Raw genomic sequence first — 24,155 nt, 5'->3', positions numbered from 1 at the left:
ATAGTGGTTATCTTTCTTGCACAGGGATGACAACTGTTACTCCCCATAACAAGATACCATCTTGACAACTCAGTTCAGATTTACGGGCATAGAATGGTTTCAATTCTTCAGAGGCTTGTGCATTTGACCATCCCTGCAATACCCTGTTCATAGACTCTTGATAAAATTGGATTCTGGTTTGTCCAATTCTTGTCTCGCACAGGCTGATGAGGAGTCCAGGAAATGCAACACAAGTACTACCTCGAGGTACTGGAGCATGTGCAATACTATTTGGCAAAGGGAGGCGACTGAGGGCATCTGCATTTGCTATATGCACACCCAGATGGTGCATAAGAACAGTGTGCTCGTATGCCGATAAAAATTAAAGCCCATCTTTGAATTCTATCCGAGGCTATTGGTGGGATTGCCTCATCTTCACTAAACAAACCCAACAGTGGCTTGTGATCTGACACTATGGTGAAATGTGACTGTGCAAATATTGATGGAACTTCTTTCATCCAAATATGATCTCTTTCTTGGCTGCAGAAAAGGTTCCTGGATACGTAATCCTGTTGGCCTTTCAGATTTGATCTCTGCTTTTTTTCTTTTTGTGTTTGCCACAGGGTTTTGTCTCATCCTTCATTTTGATTTCACAGTCGGACAAATTTCTCTCTGGTGAAATCTCAACTTGGTTCAGTTCGGGGGGTTAGCTAATCATTTGCATCTTGGAAAGCTCCATGACTTTTACTTCTAATGCTTCTTTTGTCTCAATAAACTGGTTGTTCAGTTCTTCTGTCTCGTTTTCATATCTTTTGGCTTCCTCTTGGAACATTGAACATTGTCGAGTGCTTTCTGTTTCTTCAGTTGGTTCAGAGTGGCACTGCATTCGCTCATCTTCTTTTCATGATTTCCCCATGGAACCAGCTCTGAACCGAGGGACCCTTGCTTCCTATGAACATCCTTTGGTTCTTCTATCTCATTACAAAAGACACCATCATATTCCCTTGTCAACTCAAGATTTCTTCCTGTTCAGGCCTGAAAGATTCTGACCAGTTTAGTTTAATTTCTTTCAACTAATCACGGCCCAGAAGGCTAGGTCCTTCTCCAGTCACAACAATTACTGGCAGCTGGGCTGTCTGTTGGAGACAGGTACAGAGGTGATGCCTTTCACCTATATTGCCTCTCCAGTATACGTTTTTAACTGAGCTGTGATTTGCTCCAAATTCAATGGCTACGTAGCTTCTCGGAGGTATTTAAAGATGTATTCTCCCACCAACGTGGTCAATGCTCCTGTGTCATCCTCCAGGACCAGAGACTTTACATTTACTTGAAAGGAAACAGTGATTGGTTCAATTTTCCCAGCCTTCAGACTGCGTAGGGAATAAATGTATATCAGCTGCTTTTGGTTCATCCATATTGTGCACTTCATTTAACTTGACCCGCTGTCCGAATGGCTGTCTTGATCCAGCCCTGCATTGTTTAACAACATGCTCTTTTTTTGTGGCAGTAGTGGCATTCTGCCTCTTTAAATCTGCAGGTTTCGGGTACATGATTTCCCCACAACAGTAACACATTAGCTTCTGGATTACTGGTGAGCTGCTTCTAGCACTTCTTTTTGTTTTTCTAGAGGTAGGGACTGTGTCCTGCTTCGCGGTAGCCTCCCTGGTCTTTGCCCCACGCCCCATGGCAGGTTCCCACCCTAACTGCAGAACGGTGCCATGTTGCACACGCTGCAAAGCCTGCGAGGCACTCTCCATTGCTAGCGCTATCTTCATGGCACGCTTCAGGCGTGTATCAACTTCTGCAAGAAAACGGCGCTGAATGGTTTGCTGCATAAACGCCGACACCAAACGATCTTGCAACATGTTGTTTAAAGTATCGGCGAAGTCACAGTGCCTCTTTACCTGTTTTAACTTTGCGATGTACTTTGCAATCGACTCACCAGGGGCCCTTACCACTTGAATCGTTGCATGATCACCGAAGGTTTAGGCTGAAAATGCCCCTTCACGAGATCTACTAGCTCGGGCACAGATTCAGTTTAGCTGTGGGCCAAAACTGACTGTCATGTTCCAGGACTTGTATGGACTGTTCACTCGAGTTTTTTCTTATTCATTCTTGGTATGTGGGCTTCGCTGACTGGGCCAGCATTTATTGCCCATCCATAGTTACCGTTGAGAAGGTGGTGGTGAGCTGCCTTCTTGAATTGCTGCAGTCCATGATGGTGTAGGTACACCCAAAGTGCTGTTAGGAAGGGAGTTCCAGGATTTTGACCCAATAACAGTGAAGGTATGGCAATATATTTCCAAGTCAGGACAGTGAGTGACTTGGAGGGGAACTTCCAGGTAGTGCTATTCCCATCTATCTGCTGCCCTTGTCCTTCTAGACAATAGTGGTCGGTTTGGAAGGTGCTGTCTAAGAAGCCTTGGTGATTTCCTGAAGTGCATCTTGTAGGTGGCACACACTGCTGCTACTGTACGTCGGTGGTGGAGGGAGTGAATGTTTGTGCATGTGGTGCCAATCAAATGGGCTGCTTTGTCCTGGATGGTGTCCAGCTTCTTCAGTGTTGCTGGAGCTGTACTTATCCAGGCAAGTGGGTAGTATTCCATCACACTCCTGACTTGTGCCTTGTAGATGGTGGACAGGCTTTGGGGAGTCAGGAGGCGAGTTACTCGTCGCACGATTCCTAGCCTCTGACCTGCCCTTGTAGCCACAGTATTTATATGGCTAGTCCAGTTCAGTTTCTGGTCAATGATAACACCCAGGATGATGTTGATGGTGGGAGATTCAGTGATGGTAATGCCATTGAACATCAAGGGACGATGGTTAGATTCTCTCTTGTTGGAGATGGTGGCGTGAAATGTACTTGCCACTTGTCAGCCCAAGCCTGGATATTGTCCAGATCTTGCTGCATTCGGACATGGACTGCTTCAGTCTCTGAGGAGTCGTGAATGGTGCTGAACACTGTGCAATCATTAGCGAACATTCCTACATCTGACCTTATGATGGAAGGAAGGTCATCGATGAAGCAGCTGAAGATGGTTGGGCTGAGGACACTATGCTGAGGAACTCCTGCAGTGATGTCCTAGAGCTGGGATGTCTGACCTCCAACAACCACAACCATCTTCCTTTATGATAGGTATGACAACAACCAGCGGAGAGTTTTCCCCCTGATTTCCATTGGCTCCAGTTTTGCAAGGGCTCCTTGATGCCACACTCGGTCCAATGCTGCCTTGATGTCAAGGGCAGTCACTCTCACCTCACGAGTTCAGCTCTTTTGTCCATGCTTGAACCAAGGCTGTAATGAGGTCAGGAGCTGAGTGGCCCTGACGAAGCCCAAACTGGACATCAGAGAGGAGGTTATTGCTAAGCAAGTGCCGCTTGATAGCACTGTTGATGGCCCCTTCCTTTACTTTACTGATGATCGAGAGTAGATTGATGGGGCAGTAATTGGCTGGGTTAGATTTGTCCTGCTTTTTGTGTACAGGACATACCTGGGCAAATTTTCACATAGATGGGTAGATGCCAGTGTTGTAGCTGTACTGGAGCAGCTTGGCTTGGGACGCGACAAGTTTTAGAGCACATTGCCGGAATATTGTCAAGGTCTGTAGGCTTTGCAGTATCCAGTGCCTTCAGCCGTTTCTTGATATCATGCGGAGTGAATCGAATTGGCTGAAGACCGGCATCTATGACGCTGGGGACTTCCGGAGGAGACTGAGATGGATCATCCACTCGGCACTTCTGGCTGAAGATTGTTGCGAACGCTTCAGCCTTATCTTTTGCACTGCTGTGCTGGGCTGTCCCATCATTAAGGATGGGGATATTTGTGGAGCCTCCTCCTCCAGTGAGTTGTTTTAATCATTCACCACCATTCACGACTGGATGTGGCAGGACTACAGAGCTTAGATCTGATATCTTTTTGGGATCGCTGAGCTCTGTCTATCACTCGCTGCTTATGGTGTTTGGCACACAAGCAGTCCTGTGTCACGAGGTTGACACTTCATTTTTAGGTATGCCTGGTGCTGCTCCTGGCATGCCCTCCTGCACTCTTCATTAAACCGGGGGCGATCCTCTGGCTTGATGGTAATGGTAGGGTGGGGGATATGCTGGGCCATGGGGTTACAGATTGTGTTTGAGTACAATTCTGCTGCTGCTGATGGCCCACAGCACATCAGGGGTGCCCAGCCTTGTTCAACATGGAGGAGCACTGATTCTGAGGGAGGGCAGTAATCAGTATGAGGTTTCCTTGCCCATGTTTGACCTGATGCCATGAGACTTCATGCCATAAGAACTGAGTGGCTTGCTAGGCGCATGTAGGCCAGACCAGGTAAGGATGACAGATTTAGTGAACCAGATGGGTTTTTACAACAATTGACAATGGTTTCATGGTCATCATTAGGCTTTTAACTCCAGATTTTTATCGAATTCAAATTCCACCATCTGCCAAAGTGGGATTCAAACTCGGGGCCCCATAGCATTATCCTGGGTCTCTGGATTACTTGTCCAGCGGCAATACCATTACACCATTGCCTTCACCCCCTTAGTCTTCAATTAAATGGACCCATTAAAATGTATAATAAATGAATCTATGTACAAACACATAAAATAATAAGATTATGCTTTTGAATCACTAGTAACACCCAAATAAGCTTCCCATTTATTTATTGAAAACACTTTAAAGAATAAGAGTTAAATTACTATTTGCAACCTAGGTCCTGGATATTCTAATAGTTTTTAAATATCTGAAGTTGTGAAATCCTACAACAGGTATTTTTAATTTTAACAACTTTATTAACTTCTTACTCAAATGTTCTGTAATGTTAACTTAGTTGTTACCATCATTTGTCAACCCTATGCCAGTGAGCAAATTGGGAACTGGGTTACACCAGTCTTTTCACACCGAGAAGTAACTGTTCTGAAGGGGATGGAAATTGAGCACTGGGATGAACATTCACCACTGTGTATTGTTAAAATAATGATGAGCTGCCCCTCAAATCAAATTGGTAAAAGGGAAAAGAAAGCAAAATGTATAGTTGTGGATGCCTAACTACAGGTGCTCAATTCACATAAGTATGTTAAATGGAAAATGCTCTTAAGAAGCATTCACAGCATAGGCTTTTACTACTTAAGCTGGTTGACCACAGTAGTAAGTCAAAAATACAAGTGTATATTGCTAGTTAAGTGATTGCACAACTGAACCACAACTAGCAATTCTGATGTTTGAATAGATCAGAGTGCTATGGATACCATCAAGTTTTCTTCCCTCCATATTTCCCTTTCATCTCCTCCAACGCTACTGAGATATCTAGCATTGTACTATAAATCAAGCATTTGTGCATTACATGTGTCAATTTAGTACCTATCCCAAAGTTAGATTTGTGTGAAAACAGGAATTGCTGACAACACAGGTGCTTTAAAGAATGTCTCAGCAAAATACATTGCATTGAGTTTCTGTCTCAACATGGGAATTCAGCAATTCATATACTGTCAGGAAGTAATTTTCATAATAGTTACAGGAAAGCGGATGATTGTTTCAATATTAATCAGTGGGCCATTAACCTTTAGAACACTGAATAACCTTTTCAGCTCTCAAATATTCAGGTTTCCTGAGAAGTATCAGCAAAAATAACCAAAATCAATGCCCTGGTACTAGCTCACCTGGTTTGAGTAGTGATATACAAACCCAAAAGAACTCTGTGAAAGCACAGCCCATTTCTATGTCACATTTCTTTTTGGAAGGGGTGAAAGAAACAATTTGGTGGGCAACATAATGCTGCCATAGACCTCACATAATTAATACACAAACCAAATGGATATTATTACAATTGTAATTGAGCTCATCAAGGTTTAGCAAAGAGAGATTTTGGAACATCTACACAGCAAATGCAAAGAACTTTTAAGAAATGGATATTAAATGAAAATGCTTGGGCAGGTCAACAAAACCAAACCCACTCAATTTCAGCTAAACATAATGGTGACAGAGCACATTATTTTATTAATCAAGTCCTAGTTTAGAATTAATTCTTCACAGAGGAGGAGAAGACAGGTAGGGGGAAGCAACTTGGTACCCAAATCATTCAAGCCCCTTGCATGCACCTTCTATTTGATTATGGGTCGGCTTGCCTACCCATGTCACTGCTACAGATGATGACATATGGAAAGGTTGGGGAAAGTTTTTTTTAAAATATATGCCTACATAATAACAATTTTTGTGCAGAATGTAAAAAAGGCTTTCCAAACAATTATCCTTGAATTATTTTCTCAAATTAAAACTTTTGATAAAGTTTATCCGGTGGAATCAACATTAAATTAAAAACCCAAATTTGTATCAACTGGCAAACACTATGAAGCAGATCTTAGACATGTACAGTGCCATGCAGGATTTACATTTAGATTCCACAAATACAAATTTGTTCCAAGTTTTGAGCAAAGAAAGTTAGACATTTTAATGCTTTTTGAACTCTCATTCACTTTAGATGTAAAATGCAATTTAGCATAATGTGGATTGAAAATACAAAACAAAAACAGCAGTAGTAGCTTCAAAGCCTCGACACTTATAAATAAGTCACAATCAAACAATGTTTGGACAAGATTTCCCCTGCACAGCAACTCATTCTTGATAAGTCACGCAAGGGCCATTTATCTGCACTTAGAATCAATAGAGTTCATGGTGATTGCTGTGATAGCAAATAGAACATTAAAAACTTGGCAGACAAGTGAATGGGCTTGGATTAAATTCCATGGCTCCCAGACTATGAGATTCTGCTTACGGTTATTCATAAAAAGCAATAAAAGAATGTTAACTGTTCTTACCAACAAAATTTAATTTGATAGAAGTAATCAATATAAATTACCTTCCATTGTCCTCCATTATGCTTCCAAATATCAATCCCAAAACTTGCCTTATCAATTTGTACCCTCGCTCCCTTACCCTCCAGTTGTTGAATCATTTGAAATAATGCTCAGGTTTAACTTTTACATTACATAGAGTTTCTCACATACAGCTTAACTTGTAGTTATTCTGCATTTTTAACATAGAGAAGCACCTCATGGTAATAAGCAGAGGCAAATATCAAGGCAAAAGCAGAGAGAATTAGGAGGGGATGACTAACAGTTTAACCAAAGAGCACATTGGTATTCTTGCAAAGTGCCCTGATGAGTGCAAGACGAAAAGCTTTGACATGTCTTTTTTTTCAGCAATATTCAAGTTCTGTACTACCAAAGAAAAGGAAGTGGACATTAATAGAGGTTTAGGAAGGGAATTCCAAGCAGTAGACCGAAGGTGACTAAAGACATGCCTATACAAGTTTTCCAATGGAACTGATGAATAGCTGATATAGCACTGTTGTTCACGAAGCCAAGATAAATAGGTAGCTCTAAATCCATCAGTCCAAGGTCAGTTGTAATTTTTTCTTTTACAATTATGGGCAGGATTTTAAATGCCAAGGAGGTGCAGGTTGGGGGAGTGGAGGGAGGGATGGGAGAAGTTAATGTCCTGAAAAGTAGTGTTGGGTTTGAAACCTGACATGATCCCACCTACTTACTGATTTAGCCCAGGTGAGTTTGCGCTTGAACGGGAAATGCCATGGAGCTGTTGGGTTAGTTTATAAACTATTTAAATCCCCAAAAAATGTAGGATTTAACCCAGAGTACTGGCTTTAATAGCAAGGGTCAACCAGGCAACAATATAGCAGAGTGAAACTGACAGGCTGGGAAGCCTTCAAAATGTGAAAATGAATAGCTTCAATCCTGCCTAGATGGGACACTGGGGCTCACAACACTTCTGAGAGTGTGCTTTCACTGCTAGAAAACTTCTCGAAATCTTTCACCTGCTTTGGACTTCACTCACTTTGATTTGTACTTCCTTGCTGTCAGTCTTCATTGCAGCATTGGAGCTGCTTATAGCATCCCTATCTTGGACCTCTGATGAAGAGCAAGAGGAACAGCACTAGCAGCAACAGCAGCTGTCTTTTCCTCATTCACATGCCACACCGAAGGACAAGGCGAATTGACACAGGCACAGTTCGCCCCCAACACAAGGTCTCCAGGCAGAGGATCAGCTTTGAGCAGGAGCACCACTGACTCAAGAGGCTTAGAGTTTCATGGCAGGTTAAGGCTGACACTGCAACCTCCTCAAACAAGTCATCCTTCCCAGTGCAGTGAGTGGGCATGCATGACAGTGGCTATCAAGGTGGCTATACTGGAGGGCACGCCCAACCCTTTTACCCCAGATACCTGGTACCAGCTTCTCCTTAAAGTTGAGGATTCTTGTCTACTGCAAAGAAGAAAAGCAGAGAGTGAGGAATGTAAGACATGGTTTACGTGGAGGGGCTATGCGGGCGGCTGTGAAGGCGAAAGGCGCAAGGGGTGGGGGGGGAGAGGGTGTGTGGGGGCAGAGGAAAGGCGCATGGGGGCTGAAGGAAGGCGCGTGGGGGGGGGGTGGAGGTGCGCGAGATGGGGGGGAGGCGCCACTCAAGGGGGTGGGGTGGAGGACACGAGATGGGGGAGCCTGACAGAGCGAGCTAAAGAGAGGAACGAATGGGGTTGCACGGTTTGAGATGTGTGCAGAAGAATGCTGGCAAAGGCAAGAATGTGGGGCTTAGCACCTGGAGGTTTTATGCCACATTTTTCATGGTTTTATGTCACATCTTTCCTAGTTTTATGTCCCACCTTTCCTGCCCTCTTGAGGCCCTTGAACATCCTGGTGCCCTGTCTGGAATTCTCTCCCTCAGAGGGTTGTGGATGCTCCTTCATCAAAGGCTGGGATAGACAGATTTTTAGTCTCTTAGGATATCAAAGAATATGGGGAGCAGTTAGGTGAGAGGAGTTGAAGGCCAAGATCAGCTATGTTCTTACTGAATGGGGGAGCAGACTTGACGGGCCATATGGTCTATTCCTGTTCCCGTTTCTTGTGTTCTTGCATCTTCAGGTTTGAGGGACAACACTTCTGCTGCTCATTTCCTTGGCTACTTGATTTGAGAGGTTGATCTTTCTGTCCTTGGCAAACATCATCTCACTTCAGTCCCTCAGATCCTCCAGCTGGACCTCCAGCTAAGAGTCCAAGATATGGGGAGATGTCTTCACAGGTCTCCTTCCCATTTCTGTGGTAACTAAGGCCTCAGGAATCAATGCACAATTCAGCCCTTCTGACCTCTGCTGGGTTCCTTTAATTAGAAATCCTTTCTTTGACAGTTGTGGCATATCATCCTGCCCGCCCTCTGAATGGTTCGGAAACCCAGATGCGGAATGCTAGTGCGGCGTTAAATAGACACTGCAAACCCCGCTACAATTACAAGGACCTCCCATCCCACTACCAGACCTCCCCAACATAACAGACCCACAGGCAGGGGGCTATGTTAAGATTCTGCCTGTAATTCAAGATCAAAATTAAGAAGTACTAGAATATATAGGACAATCTAGGGAGCCAAAACAGGTTTGTTGAAGGCAAGTCACATTTAACAGTTTAAGTAACAAAAAGAATGCACAAGACAGTGCAAATGGATTTTCTGAAGGTGCTTGAGGTATGTTATATGCAGCATGTTAGAAACATTCAGGCACATGGCATAAAAGGAAATATGTGGCAATATGGAGAGAAGGCTGGTTGACACACAGGGAACAGTTACGGTGAATGGGTGTTAACTGGATTGGAGGGGGGTTGAAAATGGTGCAGACCAGGTGTTGGTGATGGATCCATTTTTGTTCTGTGCGTATAAATAATTTGGACTTTGTTTAAGGTCCACAACCTCAAAATTTGCTTACAACACAAAAGTAAATGATTTGGCTATCAAGGATCATACAAGACTTCAGGATGAAAAACGGGTTACTAGATTAGGGCAGACATCTTGCAGATGCAAGTTAAAGTGGACATGAGTCAGGTATATATTTTGGAACAAAAACAAGGAATGGGAGTAGAGTGCACACATAATGAAAAAACCACGTGTGTAGGAAAGCGTCTCCAGCTGCTTGAGCTAAAACTCAGGACTTCTGAGCTTCAGGGGCAGCTGGAGACACTGTAGAGCATCAGGGAGGATGAGTGTTTCCTGGATCATGCGTTCCAGGAAGTGGCCACCCCACAGGCAGCACCTCACAGGCAGTGAGAGGTCAGGATAGTAGGTGGGTGGACATCAGGATGTGTAGAACTGGCAGGAAGTATAGGAGTCATCAGGGTGTGTGATATGCCCCCTAGTAATTGACCCCTCAGCTAGAGGAAACAAGTCTTTACTGTCTACCCTATCTAGATCCCTCAATTTTGTACATTTCAATTAGGTCACCCCTCAGCCTCCTCTGTTCTAAGGAAAACAACCCTAGCCTATCTAATCTTTCCCCATAGCTGCACTTTTCAAGCCCTGGCAGCATTCTTGTAAATCTTCTCTGTACTCTCTCCTGAGCAATTATGTCCTTCCTATAATGTGGTGCCCAGAACTGTACAGAAAATTCCAGCTGTGGCTTAACCAGCATTTTATACAGTTCCATCATTACATCCCTACTTTTGTATTCAATACCTCGTCCAGTAAAGGAAAGCATTCCATATGCTTTCTTTACCACCTTATCCACCTGTCCTGCCACCTTCAGGGACCTGTGGACATGCACTCCCAAGGTCTCTCACTTCCTCAACCTCTCAATATCCTCCCACTTATTGAGTATTCCCTTGTTTTGTTTGCTCTTCCCAAATGCATTACCTAAGTTTTCTGGACTGAATTCCATTTGCCACTTTTCTGCCCACCCAGCCAAAGCATTGATATCATTCTGGAGACAACAGTTAGCCTCTTCACTATCAACTGCACAGCCAATTCTTGCGTCATCTGCAAATTTCCCAATCATACCTCCCACATTTATGTCCAAATCATTAATATATACAACAAACAGCAAGGGCCCCAACACTGAGTCCTGTGGAATACCACCAGAAACCGTTTTCCATTCGCAAAAACATCCATCGATCAATACCCTCCTTTGTTTCCTGTCGCTGAGCCAATTTTGGATCCAACTTGCCACCTTCCCCTGTATCCCCATGGGATTTCACTTTTCTGATCAGTCTGCCATGTAGGATCTTGTCAAATGCCTTCGTAAAATCCATGTCGACAACATCCACTGCACCACCCTCAATCTTCCTTGTTACTTCCTCAAAAAATTCTATTAAGTTAGTAAGACACGATCTTCCCCTAACAAAACCATGCTGACTGTCCCTTTCTACTGTTCCTTTCTAAGTGACAGTTTATCCTGTCTCTCAGAATTGATTCCAATAATTTGCCCACCACTGAAGTCAGACTGACCGGTCTATAATTTTCTGGCCTATCCCTTGCATTCTTTTTAAATAATGGTACAACATTTGCAGACCTCCAATCCTCTGGTACCTCACCTTTATCTAGGGAGGATTGGAAAATGATTCTCAGAGCATCTGCTATTTCCTCCTTGGTTTCCTTTAGTAGCCTGGGATATAATCCATCCAGCCGTGGTGACTTATCCACCTTCAAAGATGTCAGCCGTTCCAGTACTTCCTCCCTCACCATGCTTATTGTATCTAATGTTTCACACTCCTGCTCATTAACTAGAATGTCTGCATCATCCCTCTCCTTAGTGAAGACAGAAACAAAGTACTCATTGAGAACCCTGCCCATTTCTTCAGCATCAACGCACAAATTACCATGTACATCTCGGATAATAGAGCAGAGGAATAACTAAGGAAAGGGTAGGGCCTCAGTTATTCTCTTGCTCTTAATGTATTGGCTACGGAGGAAAGGGTAGGGCCTCAGTTATTCTCTTGCTCTTAATGTATTGGCTACGTTAGTACCAACAACATAAGAGGCCAGGCATTGAGGTCCTGCTGTCAGATATTCAGGAGCTAGGTTAAGTTAAATTAAGTTAAAAAGTAGAACTATCTCTGGATTACTCCCAGTGCCACACACCAGCTCACTAGATAGCGAGGGTCAATGCATGGTTTAGGAGAGAGGCCTTCAGGATTTTGGCATATTGGGACCAGTTCCAGGACAGAAAGAAGCTATTCAAAAGGGACAGGTTGCACCTCAACAGGACTGGACCAATGTCCTCACCATGGGGTTCTCCAGTGTGGTTGCGGAGCATTTAAAAAAATCATTGGGGATGGGCACCAGCATAAAGGAGGAATAAGGTGCATAAAGTTAGATAACTAGGCAATGTTAGAGACGGGAATAGTTTGGTATTAGATCTGAATGGACTAAGAGGAAATAGTAAATTGTTACGTGGGTTCAAAATATGGGATAAAAAAATAAAGTCTAAATGAAGGTTACGATGCATGAATGTGAATGCGTGGAATGTGGTAAGATTAGTGAGTTACATGTGCAGATTGCTATGTGGAAATATGATGTTGTGGCTAAACAGAGACCTGTCTCAAAGAAGGGCAGGGCTGGGTATTAAATATTCCTGGATATCAGGTGTTCAGAAAAGATAGGAAAGGAAGGAAAGGGGTTAGGTGTGGCAGTATTGATTAAAGAGAACATCGCAGTGCTGGTGAGAGAGGATGTTCGAGAGGACATTATCTATTTGGCTAGTTTTAAGGAACAGAAAAAGTGCAATTAAATTACTTGGTGCTGTCTGTCGGCCAGCAACAGTGGTAAGGACATAGAGGAACAAATTTGCAAGGAAACTACAGATAGGTACAGGAATTATAGAGTAGCTATAATGGGGAGCTTTAATTATCCGAATATAGGATGAGGTGGTAGTAGTAGTGTAAAGGGCAGAAAGGGGCAAGAGTTCAGAGTGTGGCCAGGAAAACTTTCTACTGCAATATGTTTCCAGTCCAATGAGAAAAGAGGCATTACTAGACCTGGTTCTTGGGAATGAGTGAGCTAAGTGGATCAAGTGTGAGGGTACAATGTTCATTGTATCATAAAATTTAGGCTGGTTATGGAAAAAGACAAGGAACAATCTACAGTAAGAATAATTAAATGGGGGAAGGCCAACTTCAAATGCAGCATGAATGGATCTGGCCCAGATTAATTGGAATCAAAGATTAACAGGCAAAATGGTGGCTGAACAATGGGCTGCCTTTAGAGAAGAGATAGTTTGGGACAAACAAGGTATATTCCCAAAACAAAAACAGTCGTGAGGACTCGAAACGTTAACTGATTTCTTCTCCACCGATGCTGCCAGACCTGCTGAGTTTTTCCAGGTAATTCTGTTTTTGTTTTGGATTTCCAGCGTCCGCAGTAGCTTTTAGCTTTTTGTTTTTACCTAAGGTATATTCCCATGGAGTTGTAAGGCAGGGCAAATCCAGAGCACCCTGGATGACAAACGAGATAGAGATTAAGACAAGGAAGAAAAAGTGTGCATATGACAGAAGTCAGGTGGACAATATGACTGAGAACCAAGCTGAATACAGAAGGTTCAGAGGGGAAGTGAAAAAGTATATAAGGGAAGCAAAGAGAGAGTATGAAGAGAGACTGGCGGCTAATATAAAGGGAATCCAAAAGTTTTCTATAGGCATAAAAATAGTAAAAGGGTGGTAAAAGGAGGAGTGGGGCCGATTAGAAACCAATAAGTGGATTTACGCATGGAGGCAGGGGGATGGCTGGGGTATTAAATGAATACCTTGCATCTGTCTTTACCACGGAACAAGATGCTGTGCAGAGAGACCATGGTGACTGAGGTATCAGAGACATGAAGGGCTTAAAATTGATACAGGAGAAGTATTGGATGGGTTGTTGTACTTAGAGCTGACAAAGCACCAGGACTAGATGGATGCATCCAAATATACTGAGGGAAGTGAAAGAGTAGAAATTCCAAAAGCACTGGCCATAATTTTCCAGTCTTCCTTGGACTCAGGGTTGCCGCCAAAGGATTGGAAAATTGCAAATGTTATACCCTTGTTCAAAAAAGGTGTTAAGATAAGCTTAGCAATTTCAGGCCAGTCAGATTAACCTCGGTGAAAGGGAAGCTTCTGGAAACAATAATTTGGGACACAATTAATAATCACTTGGGCAAACAAGGGTTAATTAAGGAAAGTCAGCACAGATTTGTTAAGGGCGAATCATGTTCAACTTACTTGTTGGAATTTTTTGATGAGGTAACAGAGGGGGTTGACGATGGTAATGCTTTTGATGTGTTGTACACAGACTTCCAAAAGACATTTTATAAAGTGCCGCACAACAGACTTCTGGGCAAAGTTAGAACTTAAGAGGGACAGTAGCAACCTGGATATGAGATTAGCCAAGTGAAAGGAAAGAGAGTTTTGGTTAATAGATGTTTTCAGGTTGGAGGAAGGTTTTTAGTGGAATTCGCCAGGGGTCAGTGTTGGAACCCTTGTTTTTCCTGATATATATTAATGACCTAGACCTTGGTGTACAGGACACAATTTCAAAATTTGTGGATGATACTATACTTGTGAATCATGTAGAGGTTAAGAGCAGAACTTCAAAAGGACATGGGTCTGAATTTTCAGGATAGCAGGGGCTTGGAACATAACCTCGCTGACTCCAGCTGCCCTGATGCCATATTGTGCTCTAATGAGTGCTGATTGGTATAAGGCAGGACTTCCATCCCTCAGGAAGAAGAATTGCCTTCGAGTCCCTCCAGGCACAGTGCTGCAGTGGCCAGAAGAGGCATTGCAGGGAACAGCCTGGCACTAGGTCTCCAAGCTCTTCCAAGGTTGATCTCATCATTTGGGAAATATCAGTACTCTCTGTCTGCCCTAATCATTGTGAGAACATTGCACTTTTGAGAGAATTTCTCACTGAGATAGAAGGTGATGGGCCTTCCAGGCAGAAAAGTCAAAAGAAACTAACTATTGTGAGAATGTGTATGCACTTTAATCCTGAAATCTTGTATCAATCAGGCTGTCATGGGCATATCTGCCGTAACATTTCTGAGCGATAACTTCTTCATATGACTCATCCACATCCTGGCCCTTGTCAGATGCATCCCCTTCAACGTCCTCCTCTCTATTTCTCCCTCTGGGAACACATCCCCCATTTATAGCGCTAGGTTGTGCAGGGAGCAGCAAACAATGATGATCCAGGGCGCACACTGCGGTGAGTATTGGAGAGCACAGCCTGACCGGTCCAAACATTGGAATCGCATCATCAGGAGGCCTATCGTCTGCTCTATCAAGGACCTGTGGCGGAATGTGCAGCATGGTATCTCTCTTCAGCAGCACTATGCGGATGATGTCCAGACGTCATCAGCCAGGTTTTGTCCCCGAAGAGCCAGCCCTGAAAGTGCCAAGGTCCCTCAAAGATCTGTAGCACCTGCGAGAGCGTCAAGATGTAAGAGTCATGAGAGCTCCCTAGGTACTTAGACAACATGCAAGATCACAAATTTGTGATCACAAATTAGCTGGAAGTTCAGACAGTGAACTCCCTTTCGATTGATGAATCTCACAAGCTGCTGTCAGGGAGCTCTCAAGGCCACATGTATGCAGTCGATGGTACCCTGCACTTGTGGAAAACTACAAATCACTGCGAATCCAACAACTCTGACAGCCTGGCTTCCAGCATCCCTGCAGAACTGGACAAACAGGTGAGCTTCTTTGAAGAGGGCAACTGTTACCTCCCTTATGCATTTGTGTGTTGCTGATTAGGGGATTCTGTAAAGGTTCCCAGTGGAGTACTGGAAGGACTTGATGACAAAGAAGTTAAGTAAGACGGTTACCTTCAAAGCCACCAGCATGGGGTGCCCGCAAGTCCTTGCAGCATCAGTTCTTCATGGAGAAGGTGGAAAATGTGAGCTACCATATCCCTGGACAAGCAGAGGCGCCTGCAGCATTGTCTTTTGCTCATCTCCATGTAGGAGCAGCATCATCTTTATACCTACGATCGGGCCACTGGTCTTCACTGAATTTGCCCCTCGTTGGGAGCATCTTGGGGCCCCACTACTTCTTGCTGTTCAGACAACTGCTCCTCTTGGACCCAATGACAGGCCCATCTCCTCATTTGAATTAGAGCTATGAACAAGCACGGTTGCCTGAAGCATGCATTCTCCTCCTCTTTGCATCCGTCAACAAATAGATTTGGGAATTCATTTGGGCTTTCCCTTGACTGGTTTGTCCCCCATCTCCAAGCCAGGAAGTCAGTGCAAAGCCCTTGGCCTGGCCTCCAAGTTGACATGGCATCCCCAGGCCACCCCTTGCAGGTGAAGTATGTCCTGGAGTGCCACAGGTGGCTGAACCCCCCTTTCAGGCATAACAGCACATTCACAAAGGGGGTCTTGATCAGGGTAAATACAGCCATGTGCAAGAACCCTCTGTCAGGCAATTAACAGCTTTCTCATGAGCCTACACACAATATAGATAACATGGCCTTGCAAAGATGTCATGACTTTAGGCATTGTGCCTTGTAAGCCATGACCTTCAAACTGGGAATATTGAGGCTTGGGGGGGTGTATGTAGCTTCTGTCCTGCGTCCATAGCCTTAGAACAATTTATCCTCCATTCCTTTTTACATGCCTCTGTCAGGAAGAGGTGGCCAATCACACCAACACAAATGTAGCCCCAAAATATCATGAATGCACACCATTAGTCAATGAGCAATGCTCATTCAATGGGCATTTCAGCCTCAAAACCAGTACTCAGCTGAACCTTGTTCTCCATGGCTTGAGCAAATATCTAATAGGGTGCCCCTTCACTCGGCCCAAAGCAGTAGTCTTGAACTCCTCCTACATGCTTTGAGATGTCTCCCATACTGTTTTTTCAGGCTTCTTTTTTCAACTGTGTCATTACTCAGTAATGATGAAGATGGTGCTGCTTATGTTTGAGAGTGCGACTAACACCTTCCAATCTCCCCCTGTCACCCACCAAGTTCCTCCCACCCTCCCCCACAGTCACCACCTCCAAATTCCACTCCCCACTGTAACCATCCAGTGCCCCCGGACCCTGTTACCCTTCACCCTATTATTGTTCATGTGGATATTCCTGTTCTCCGCCCATTCCCTTCAATGTTGATGCTCCCATGCCCTTTGTTGATCTGACCCCTCCCCCATCTCAAGGCCACTTGCACCCTTACGTTCAGAGACCACCCCCTCCATGAGACCATCCAATACTACCACCATCCCCCATGACTTTAGAATTACCGACTTACCAAATCCAAATGCCTCCCGTGAACATGACTGTGCCCTCTGCATCCCAGTATCATGCCTTGAAGCTCCAGGACCAAATGCTCTAGTTGACTGACCACGTCCTACACACAATTCTGTGCACGACCGTCACCACTCGGAGAGGCATTTCCCTGCCCAAGACCGGACCAAGATAGGCGTGCCATGCAGAGCTCCTGAACATGCCTGCCCCCTACAGTGTGGCCTCATTCCCCAGACTGTCTGGGGGGGGAAAATTTAACAGACCCCCCCCACCCCAGTCCTGCCTCCGTTCCAACCCTCCCCGCTGGTAATGCCTCCCTTCCCAGTCTTGTGCTACAGGCACCTGGTACATATCAATGACAGTGTATCAGTCATAACATTCAAGGCTATGGGCCAAGTGCTGGTAAATGGGATTAGGTAGGTAGGTCAGGTGTTTCTCACATGTCGGTGCAGACTCGATGGGCCGAAGGGCCTCTTCTGCACTCTGTGATTCTGAGTGTAAAAAGGTGAAAGCAGCATCTACTTATCTCCAAGTTGTGGATAAAGTGAAGCTCACCAGGCGCACACCACTGATATACAATCGTGAAACAGAACATTCTAATTACTCGCTGGCGAGGGAACTTAATTTGGAGGGGGAATGCGATTTTGGTGGGTTGGCCTTCAAATGAGCATTCATGACATGTTAATGAATGCAAATGGGGTTCCTGACATTGCTCAGCAGGAAACTTGACCTGCCTTTACCCCGCCTTGAAAGCCGGAGAACAAAATTCCAAACTAACTTCCCGCTGTCGGGAAATTGATTTTTTGATTCACGCCAAATTAAATGCCCCCGCCCACTATAATTCCCATTGTTGGCGGGAGCGGAAGATTCCTCCTTCCTCTGTGTTTCCATGAAGCAGCTTGTGTCCTTTACAAATGCAGTATAGTAGCTGCTGTGGGCCAGTGTCCTTTGCTCAGCAAAAGTGTTCTTATCAGAAAGTTCAACACATATACTTGTCCAGCCCATGACATTATTAAGTAATATATAACACATCTTCATAACAATATGCTTATTTCCTATTTCAGTTACTTCATTCCGGTCATTTATGAGAACACTCAGATCCACATACAATAATCCGCCCCCACCCCCCGCCCCCAAACACACCTCCTGAAGAACATAGTTTAAAGCCAATCGTTCATGGAAAAATACAGGCCATTGCTAAAAATGCTATGTAGGATGGTACAAAATTCTTAACTAAATTTATGACAGGAAAATCAGTTTAATTGTGCCTTTTTGAAGCAAAACTGGCCATCATTCATCAACTCTAAGCCTGGTAAACATGTGGTGTGGAGAATATAGAAGTTATCAACTTTAAAAGATCAACTGCTACAGTGTTGGTGAGTTCTACTGGCATTTTTTGCAATCACAAACTCCACTACAAATGACAGTGCCAGACAAGATTCAAGCCTGCCTCCCATTTCTCGTCTGCTAACTCTCTTAACACTATAATTTCTTCAAATCTTTGTGCTCCCACAAGGATTAAGTTCCCAAGATCCTGGCTCGTTTACTTCCAATTATGAGCTTTTAAGTCACTTATTGTGAAAAATAAAACTACTTTGCCTCTTGCTTCAGGACCATGGTGCAAATCTACAGTTTATGTAAAGTTGAGTTGCACTACTGATAAACTGCACTACTGGGATAAATACACTTGCCAATAAAATGTACTGACAGATATAATACAAGGGTCAGTGACATGTTCTTGGAGGCAGTCCCATGCCTGCGCAGAGCATTTTTTTTAAAAAAGTCAAAAAAGTTAATGTCAACAAAGGAGTCATCTATTATGTTGTCACTTTACGACATTAAGAATTTGATTGGATTTTTTTTTTATTCATTCACAGGATGTGGGCTTCGCTGGCTGGGCCAGCATTTATTGCCCATCCCTAGCTGCCCTTATGGAGATGGTGGGGAGCTGCCTTCTTGAACTGCTGCAGTCCATGTGGTGTAGGTACACCCACTGTGCTGTTAGGAAGGGAGTTCCAGGATTTTGACCCAGCGACAGTGAAGGAACGCGATATATTTCCAAGTCAGGATGGTGAGTGACTTGGAGGGGAACTTCCAGGTGGTGGTGTTCCCATCTATCTGCTGACCTTGTCCTTCCAGATGGTAGCAGTCATGGGTTTGGAAGGTGCTGTCTAAGGAGTCATGGTGAATTCCTGCAGCGCATCTTGTAGATGGTACACACTGCTGCTACTGTGCGTTGGTGGCGGAGGAAGTGAATGTTTGTGGATGTGGTGCCAATCAAGCGGACTGCTTTGTCCTAGATGGTGTCAAGCTTCTTGAGTGTTGTAGGAGCTGCACTCATCCAGGCAAGTGGGGAGTATTCCATCACACTCCTGACTTGTGCCTTGTAGATGGACAGACTTTGGGGAGTCAGGAAGTGAGTTACTCATTGCAGGGTTCCTAGCCTCTGACCTGCTTTTGTAGCCACAGTATTTATATAGCTAGTCCAGTACACTTTCTGGTCAATTTTAACCCCCAGGATGTTGATAGTGGGATTGTGAGTGATGGTAATGCCAATGAACGTCAAGGGGTGATGGTTAGATTCTCTTTTGTTGGAGATGCTCATTGCCTGGCACTTGGGCTGACAAATGGCAAGTAACATTCGTGCCACACAAGCCTGGATATTGTCCAGGGCTTGCTGCATTTGGACATGGCGGAGTCATCACTGATGCTGAGCATAGCGCAATCCCCACTTCTGACCTTATGATGGGAGGAAGGCCATTGATGAAGCAGCTGAAGATAGTTGGACCCAGGACACTACCCTGAGGAACTCCTGCAGTGATGTCCTGGAACTGAGATGACTGACCTCCAACAACCACAGCCATCTTCCTTTGTGCTAGGTATGACTCCAACCAGTGGAGTGTTTCCCCGATTCCCATTGACTCCAGTTTTGCTAGGGTTTACATTCTAAGCAATTGAATTCTTTGTTCCTGCTCACCCTATATTTAATAAAAAGGTAATATTTTATTAGGGCTGAAACCTTTGGAAATTGTGTGCTAAAAGCACTCTGTAAAATTGAATTCATCATCAAATGTCACTGCAAACATTAACTTCAGGAGCAAGTGATAAGAAAGTAGCAAAAACAGTTTGATGTCTCAGGAACTATATAAAAGGTTGTTGCAGATAGAAGGAGTTATAACACTACAGTTTGATGACCTCAATAATAACATTGTACTTACAAGTAATGTATTAATAGTTTTATCCTCTGAACATAACTATAATATTTAATCTATTCCTTTATAATCTACTTAATTATATATCCATTAATAATTACTGTAGCTGTCGAAAAGGCTAAAAAAGTAGATAAAGTTTTATTCTCTGAACATAACTATAATATTTAATCTATTCTTTTATATTCTAGTTAGTTATATATCCATTAATAAGGTACTGTCACAGTCAAAAAGGCTAAAAAAGTAAATACAAACAGAGTTTAGGCCTACAAGTGCTACATGGTATGCATTCCTGAGCACTGAACTACCTGCAATCAAATTTTGCCTTCAAATGGTTTCATTTACTTCCAGAAGGAACTTTGAAAACTACTGAATTAAACATTTCTCAACAAACTGCAAAGGATGAGATCCCACTTAGTGATAAGTGAAGATTTTGTTTAAATTAAGGAACCTGGCTGAAACACCAAACCCCATAATACAGGATACCACCAAGGTTGAAAAGGCCCGCATGCAAGCTAGGTAAATAGAGAAGCAGTAGTGAAATGGTGCCAAGTTAACCTTTAAAAGACTACAGATGGCAAGGGGAAGAAAAAAACTGATGGAAACTCTGGAGTCGCAGATAAAATGTGGATACCTTGATTTGAACTAAAAGGAAGTGGTGGAGGAAGAGAATGTATAATACTGATAGAAACACAAAGATTCATGGCACAGAAGGAGGCCACTCAGACACTGGGTTCGTGCAGTCTAAACAGAGTTATCCAGTCTAATCCCACCTCCCAGATCTTGGCCCATAGACCTGTAAGTTAAGGAACCTCAAGTGCAAATCCAAATGTTTCATTTTAAATGTGATCAGGACTTCTGCCTCTATCACTCTTTTAGGCAGTGAGTTCCAGACCCTCACCACACTGAGTGAACCAAGTACTCCTCAACTCCCCTTTAATCATTCGATCAATTACTTTAAATATATGCCCCCTGGTTCTTGACCTCACTGCTAACGGAAGTAGACCCTTTGTATCTCCTCTATCGATGCCCTCCATAATTTTATTAACCTCAACTAAATGTCCCCTCAGTCTCCTCTGTTCCAAAGGAAACAACCTCAGCTCATCTAATCTTTCCTCATAGTTAAAATTCTCCACTCCAAGCAACACCTTTGCAAGTCTCTTCTGCATCCTCTCTAGTATGACCACATCTTTCCTGTAATCTGGTGACCAGAACTGTACAGTGTAATTTAGCTGGGGTCTAAGTAGTATATTATACATGTGGGACCTTGTCAAAAGTCTTGCTAAAATCCAGATAGACTACATCAAACATGCTTCTTTCATCAACCTTCCTTGTTACTTCCTCAAAAAAATTCTAGGTCATCAGACAAGTTAGTCTTCCCTTAAACAAATCCATGCCAATTGTCCTTGATTAATTCATGTCTCTCCAAATGACAACTTATACTGTCTCAAAATTTTTTCCAATAGTTTGCCCACCTCTGAGGTTAGACTGACTGGCCTATAGTTACTTGACCTATCCTTTCCTCCACTTTTAAACAATGGTACAATGTTAGCAGTTCTCCAGCCCTCTGACACCAACTTTGTTGCCTGAGAAGATTAGAAAATGATGAACTCCACTACATTTCATCTGGACCTGATTTATCCACTTACAAGGATGATAAACACCTTAGTATTTCCTCTCTCGCTATATTTAGCTCATCCGTTAAATCACTCTCCTCCTTGGCTACAATGTCTGCTTCACCACCCTCCTTTGTAAACACAGACGCAAAGTATTCACCAAGAACCTTGCCCATATCTTCTACCTCAGCACATTACTTTATTGTCTCCAATAGGCTCTACCCTTTCCCTAGTTATCCTCTTTCTATTTATGTATTTATAAAACATCTTTGCGTTTTCGTTGATTTTACTTATCAATATATTTTCATGCCCTCCCCTTACTTTTCTAATTTCCTCATTTATTTCATCCCCGCATTTATACCCCTTTAAACTTTCTGCAGTATTGAGTATCTTGGCATCTGACAAACTTTCTATTTTTGCTTGATGTTAAAGAGGCACATAGAACAAAATGACCAGATATAAAAGAAGCATTGGAAAGAGTACTGTCCCGATATGGGAGTAGTAGTGAAGCCTTTGACTAAGCTTACTTGGGCTTCATGGAGTGCAATGTTGGTGGGAAAATAGACATAAAAGTTAAAACATAAAATAGAGCAATAAGGGTATCCAAACCATGAAATGGCCTCAATGGGGACAGGGAAGGGGTCTTAATTATAATCAAACCCCACATTAATTGCATAAGTGATCTGGCTGTTAATGTTACAGCTGGGACTGTATTAAAATAAAGATGTAATACTACACAAAGCATCATTTATAGATTACAACATTGAAAATATAATGCTGCCATGGCGTCTCAACAATCTGGCATAGTTGTGGGCTGGCAGGTGGCATATGTAGCTTTCAGAAAACATCCATTATTGAGTTTGACTTTTGGTTTTCTTCACAATGCTATACTATAGAATTTTTCTTCAACTTTCTAACTGATTCAACTTTTTTTTTGGACAAGTATGAACAACTTTCACATTGAAGGTTCCAAGGTGCGAATTTTAAGTTTTGAACTTCATTAACTCTCTTCGCTTTAGCAATAAATACCTTCACAATGCAGAAATTGTATAAAACAAGCTCAGAAACACATTAGAATTATAATGGGCTATGTCCAAAAACATCTAACGTGTCGTAGAAGTATTTCTCTAAACAATAGGTGATGTACTACTTGAAAACCATGCTCAGCTTCGAGGAATTTGTTGCTGCCCACCACATTGTTCATTTCTTTACTGCTGTAATGTGCCCATACCATAATGCTGCAAGTGAACAATGAAAACAGCAATGATATAATTAAGATATTGTGCTCATTGCTTCCAACTCTAACCAACCATTACCGCTGAACAATCGGTGTTGATTTCACATTCTTTTCAAATTCATACTTTTGTCTCAGGCAGTAAATGCGCACACATGGGTATAAGTTCTAATTTTTGTCATCTGTATACACTAAGTGAGCAAGTGTGATACAACAGTGCAAGTTCCATGAGCTTCAATTAGAACATTTTCTCCACATTACATCTCCCAATCCTCCAACCACCACCACATCCCGCCCCAACAAAGCAAGTATAGCTTTACTTGCTCCTATTAATTTGTCTAAGTACAAACAATTAAGTATAACAGATCTTGTTTAATTATTTTAACCAGTCCAAAAATGGCAGCCATGCCTTCATCTGACAAAGCTCTAATTCTTTGGAATTCCCTCCCTGAATGAACTTCTGTCCCTTTCTCTCCTCCTTTAAAATTGCTCTTTAAAACCTACCTCTTTCATTTGCCTGAATATATCCTTATGTGGCTCAGTGTTAAATTTGGTTTGATAATGTTCCTGTGAAGCATTTTGGGACATTTTAACAACATTAAAGGCACTATATAAATACAAGTTGTCGTTATCATTTACTTATTGTTCACAGCATCACATTTCCACCAACCCTTCATTTATTGTTAAAATTCCCTCACCAGAAATGAATGAAATTATCTAGGCAATTTTATTTAATATTGAACACATTGAACTACTGAGGTCACAAGATTCAGATAATGATGAGGCTAAACATTTTCAACAGTGCAGAGAAGAACAGAATTCTTGTTTCAATTACAAATCAGTAGACACCAAATAAAAAGAGAAATTCATTCCTCTTCTCATCTTTCATCAGAACCTAGTCTTACTTGTAACAGAAGTTCTCCCTCCTGAAGATTCTCTCCCTGTTCAGGTGATATACTGTTTCCATGGATGCCATTCCCATTTGGTTTCAAAGTGACTGGGGAAACAAAATTAAAACCATATTTATTGGTATAAACCGAAATGTTGCAAGCTAAGTATGATGAAAGTACTGATTGTGA

The 24,155-nt window shown here is 43.0% G+C and overlaps 1 protein-coding gene across 1 annotated transcript in view; it reads right to left on the bottom strand.

Moving 5' to 3' along the window:
• The window catches only part of LOC144678860 (aryl hydrocarbon receptor-like), a 214,277-nt gene that overhangs the window by 99,768 nt on the left and 90,354 nt on the right, over nucleotides 1–24,155 (bottom strand). The window contains exon 3 of the mRNA XM_078538846.1: nucleotides 23,982–24,073. Coding sequence (XP_078394972.1) covers nucleotides 23,982–24,073 — 92 coding nt within the window. The remainder of the gene's footprint in view (nucleotides 1–23,981; nucleotides 24,074–24,155) is intronic.

This window comes from Cetorhinus maximus, chromosome 3 (genome assembly GCF_964194155.1).
Source record: "Cetorhinus maximus chromosome 3, sCetMax3.hap1.1, whole genome shotgun sequence".
Classification (NCBI taxonomy): Eukaryota; Metazoa; Chordata; class Chondrichthyes; order Lamniformes; family Cetorhinidae; genus Cetorhinus; species Cetorhinus maximus.
This window is presented reverse-complemented; position numbering and strand designations above follow the sequence as displayed.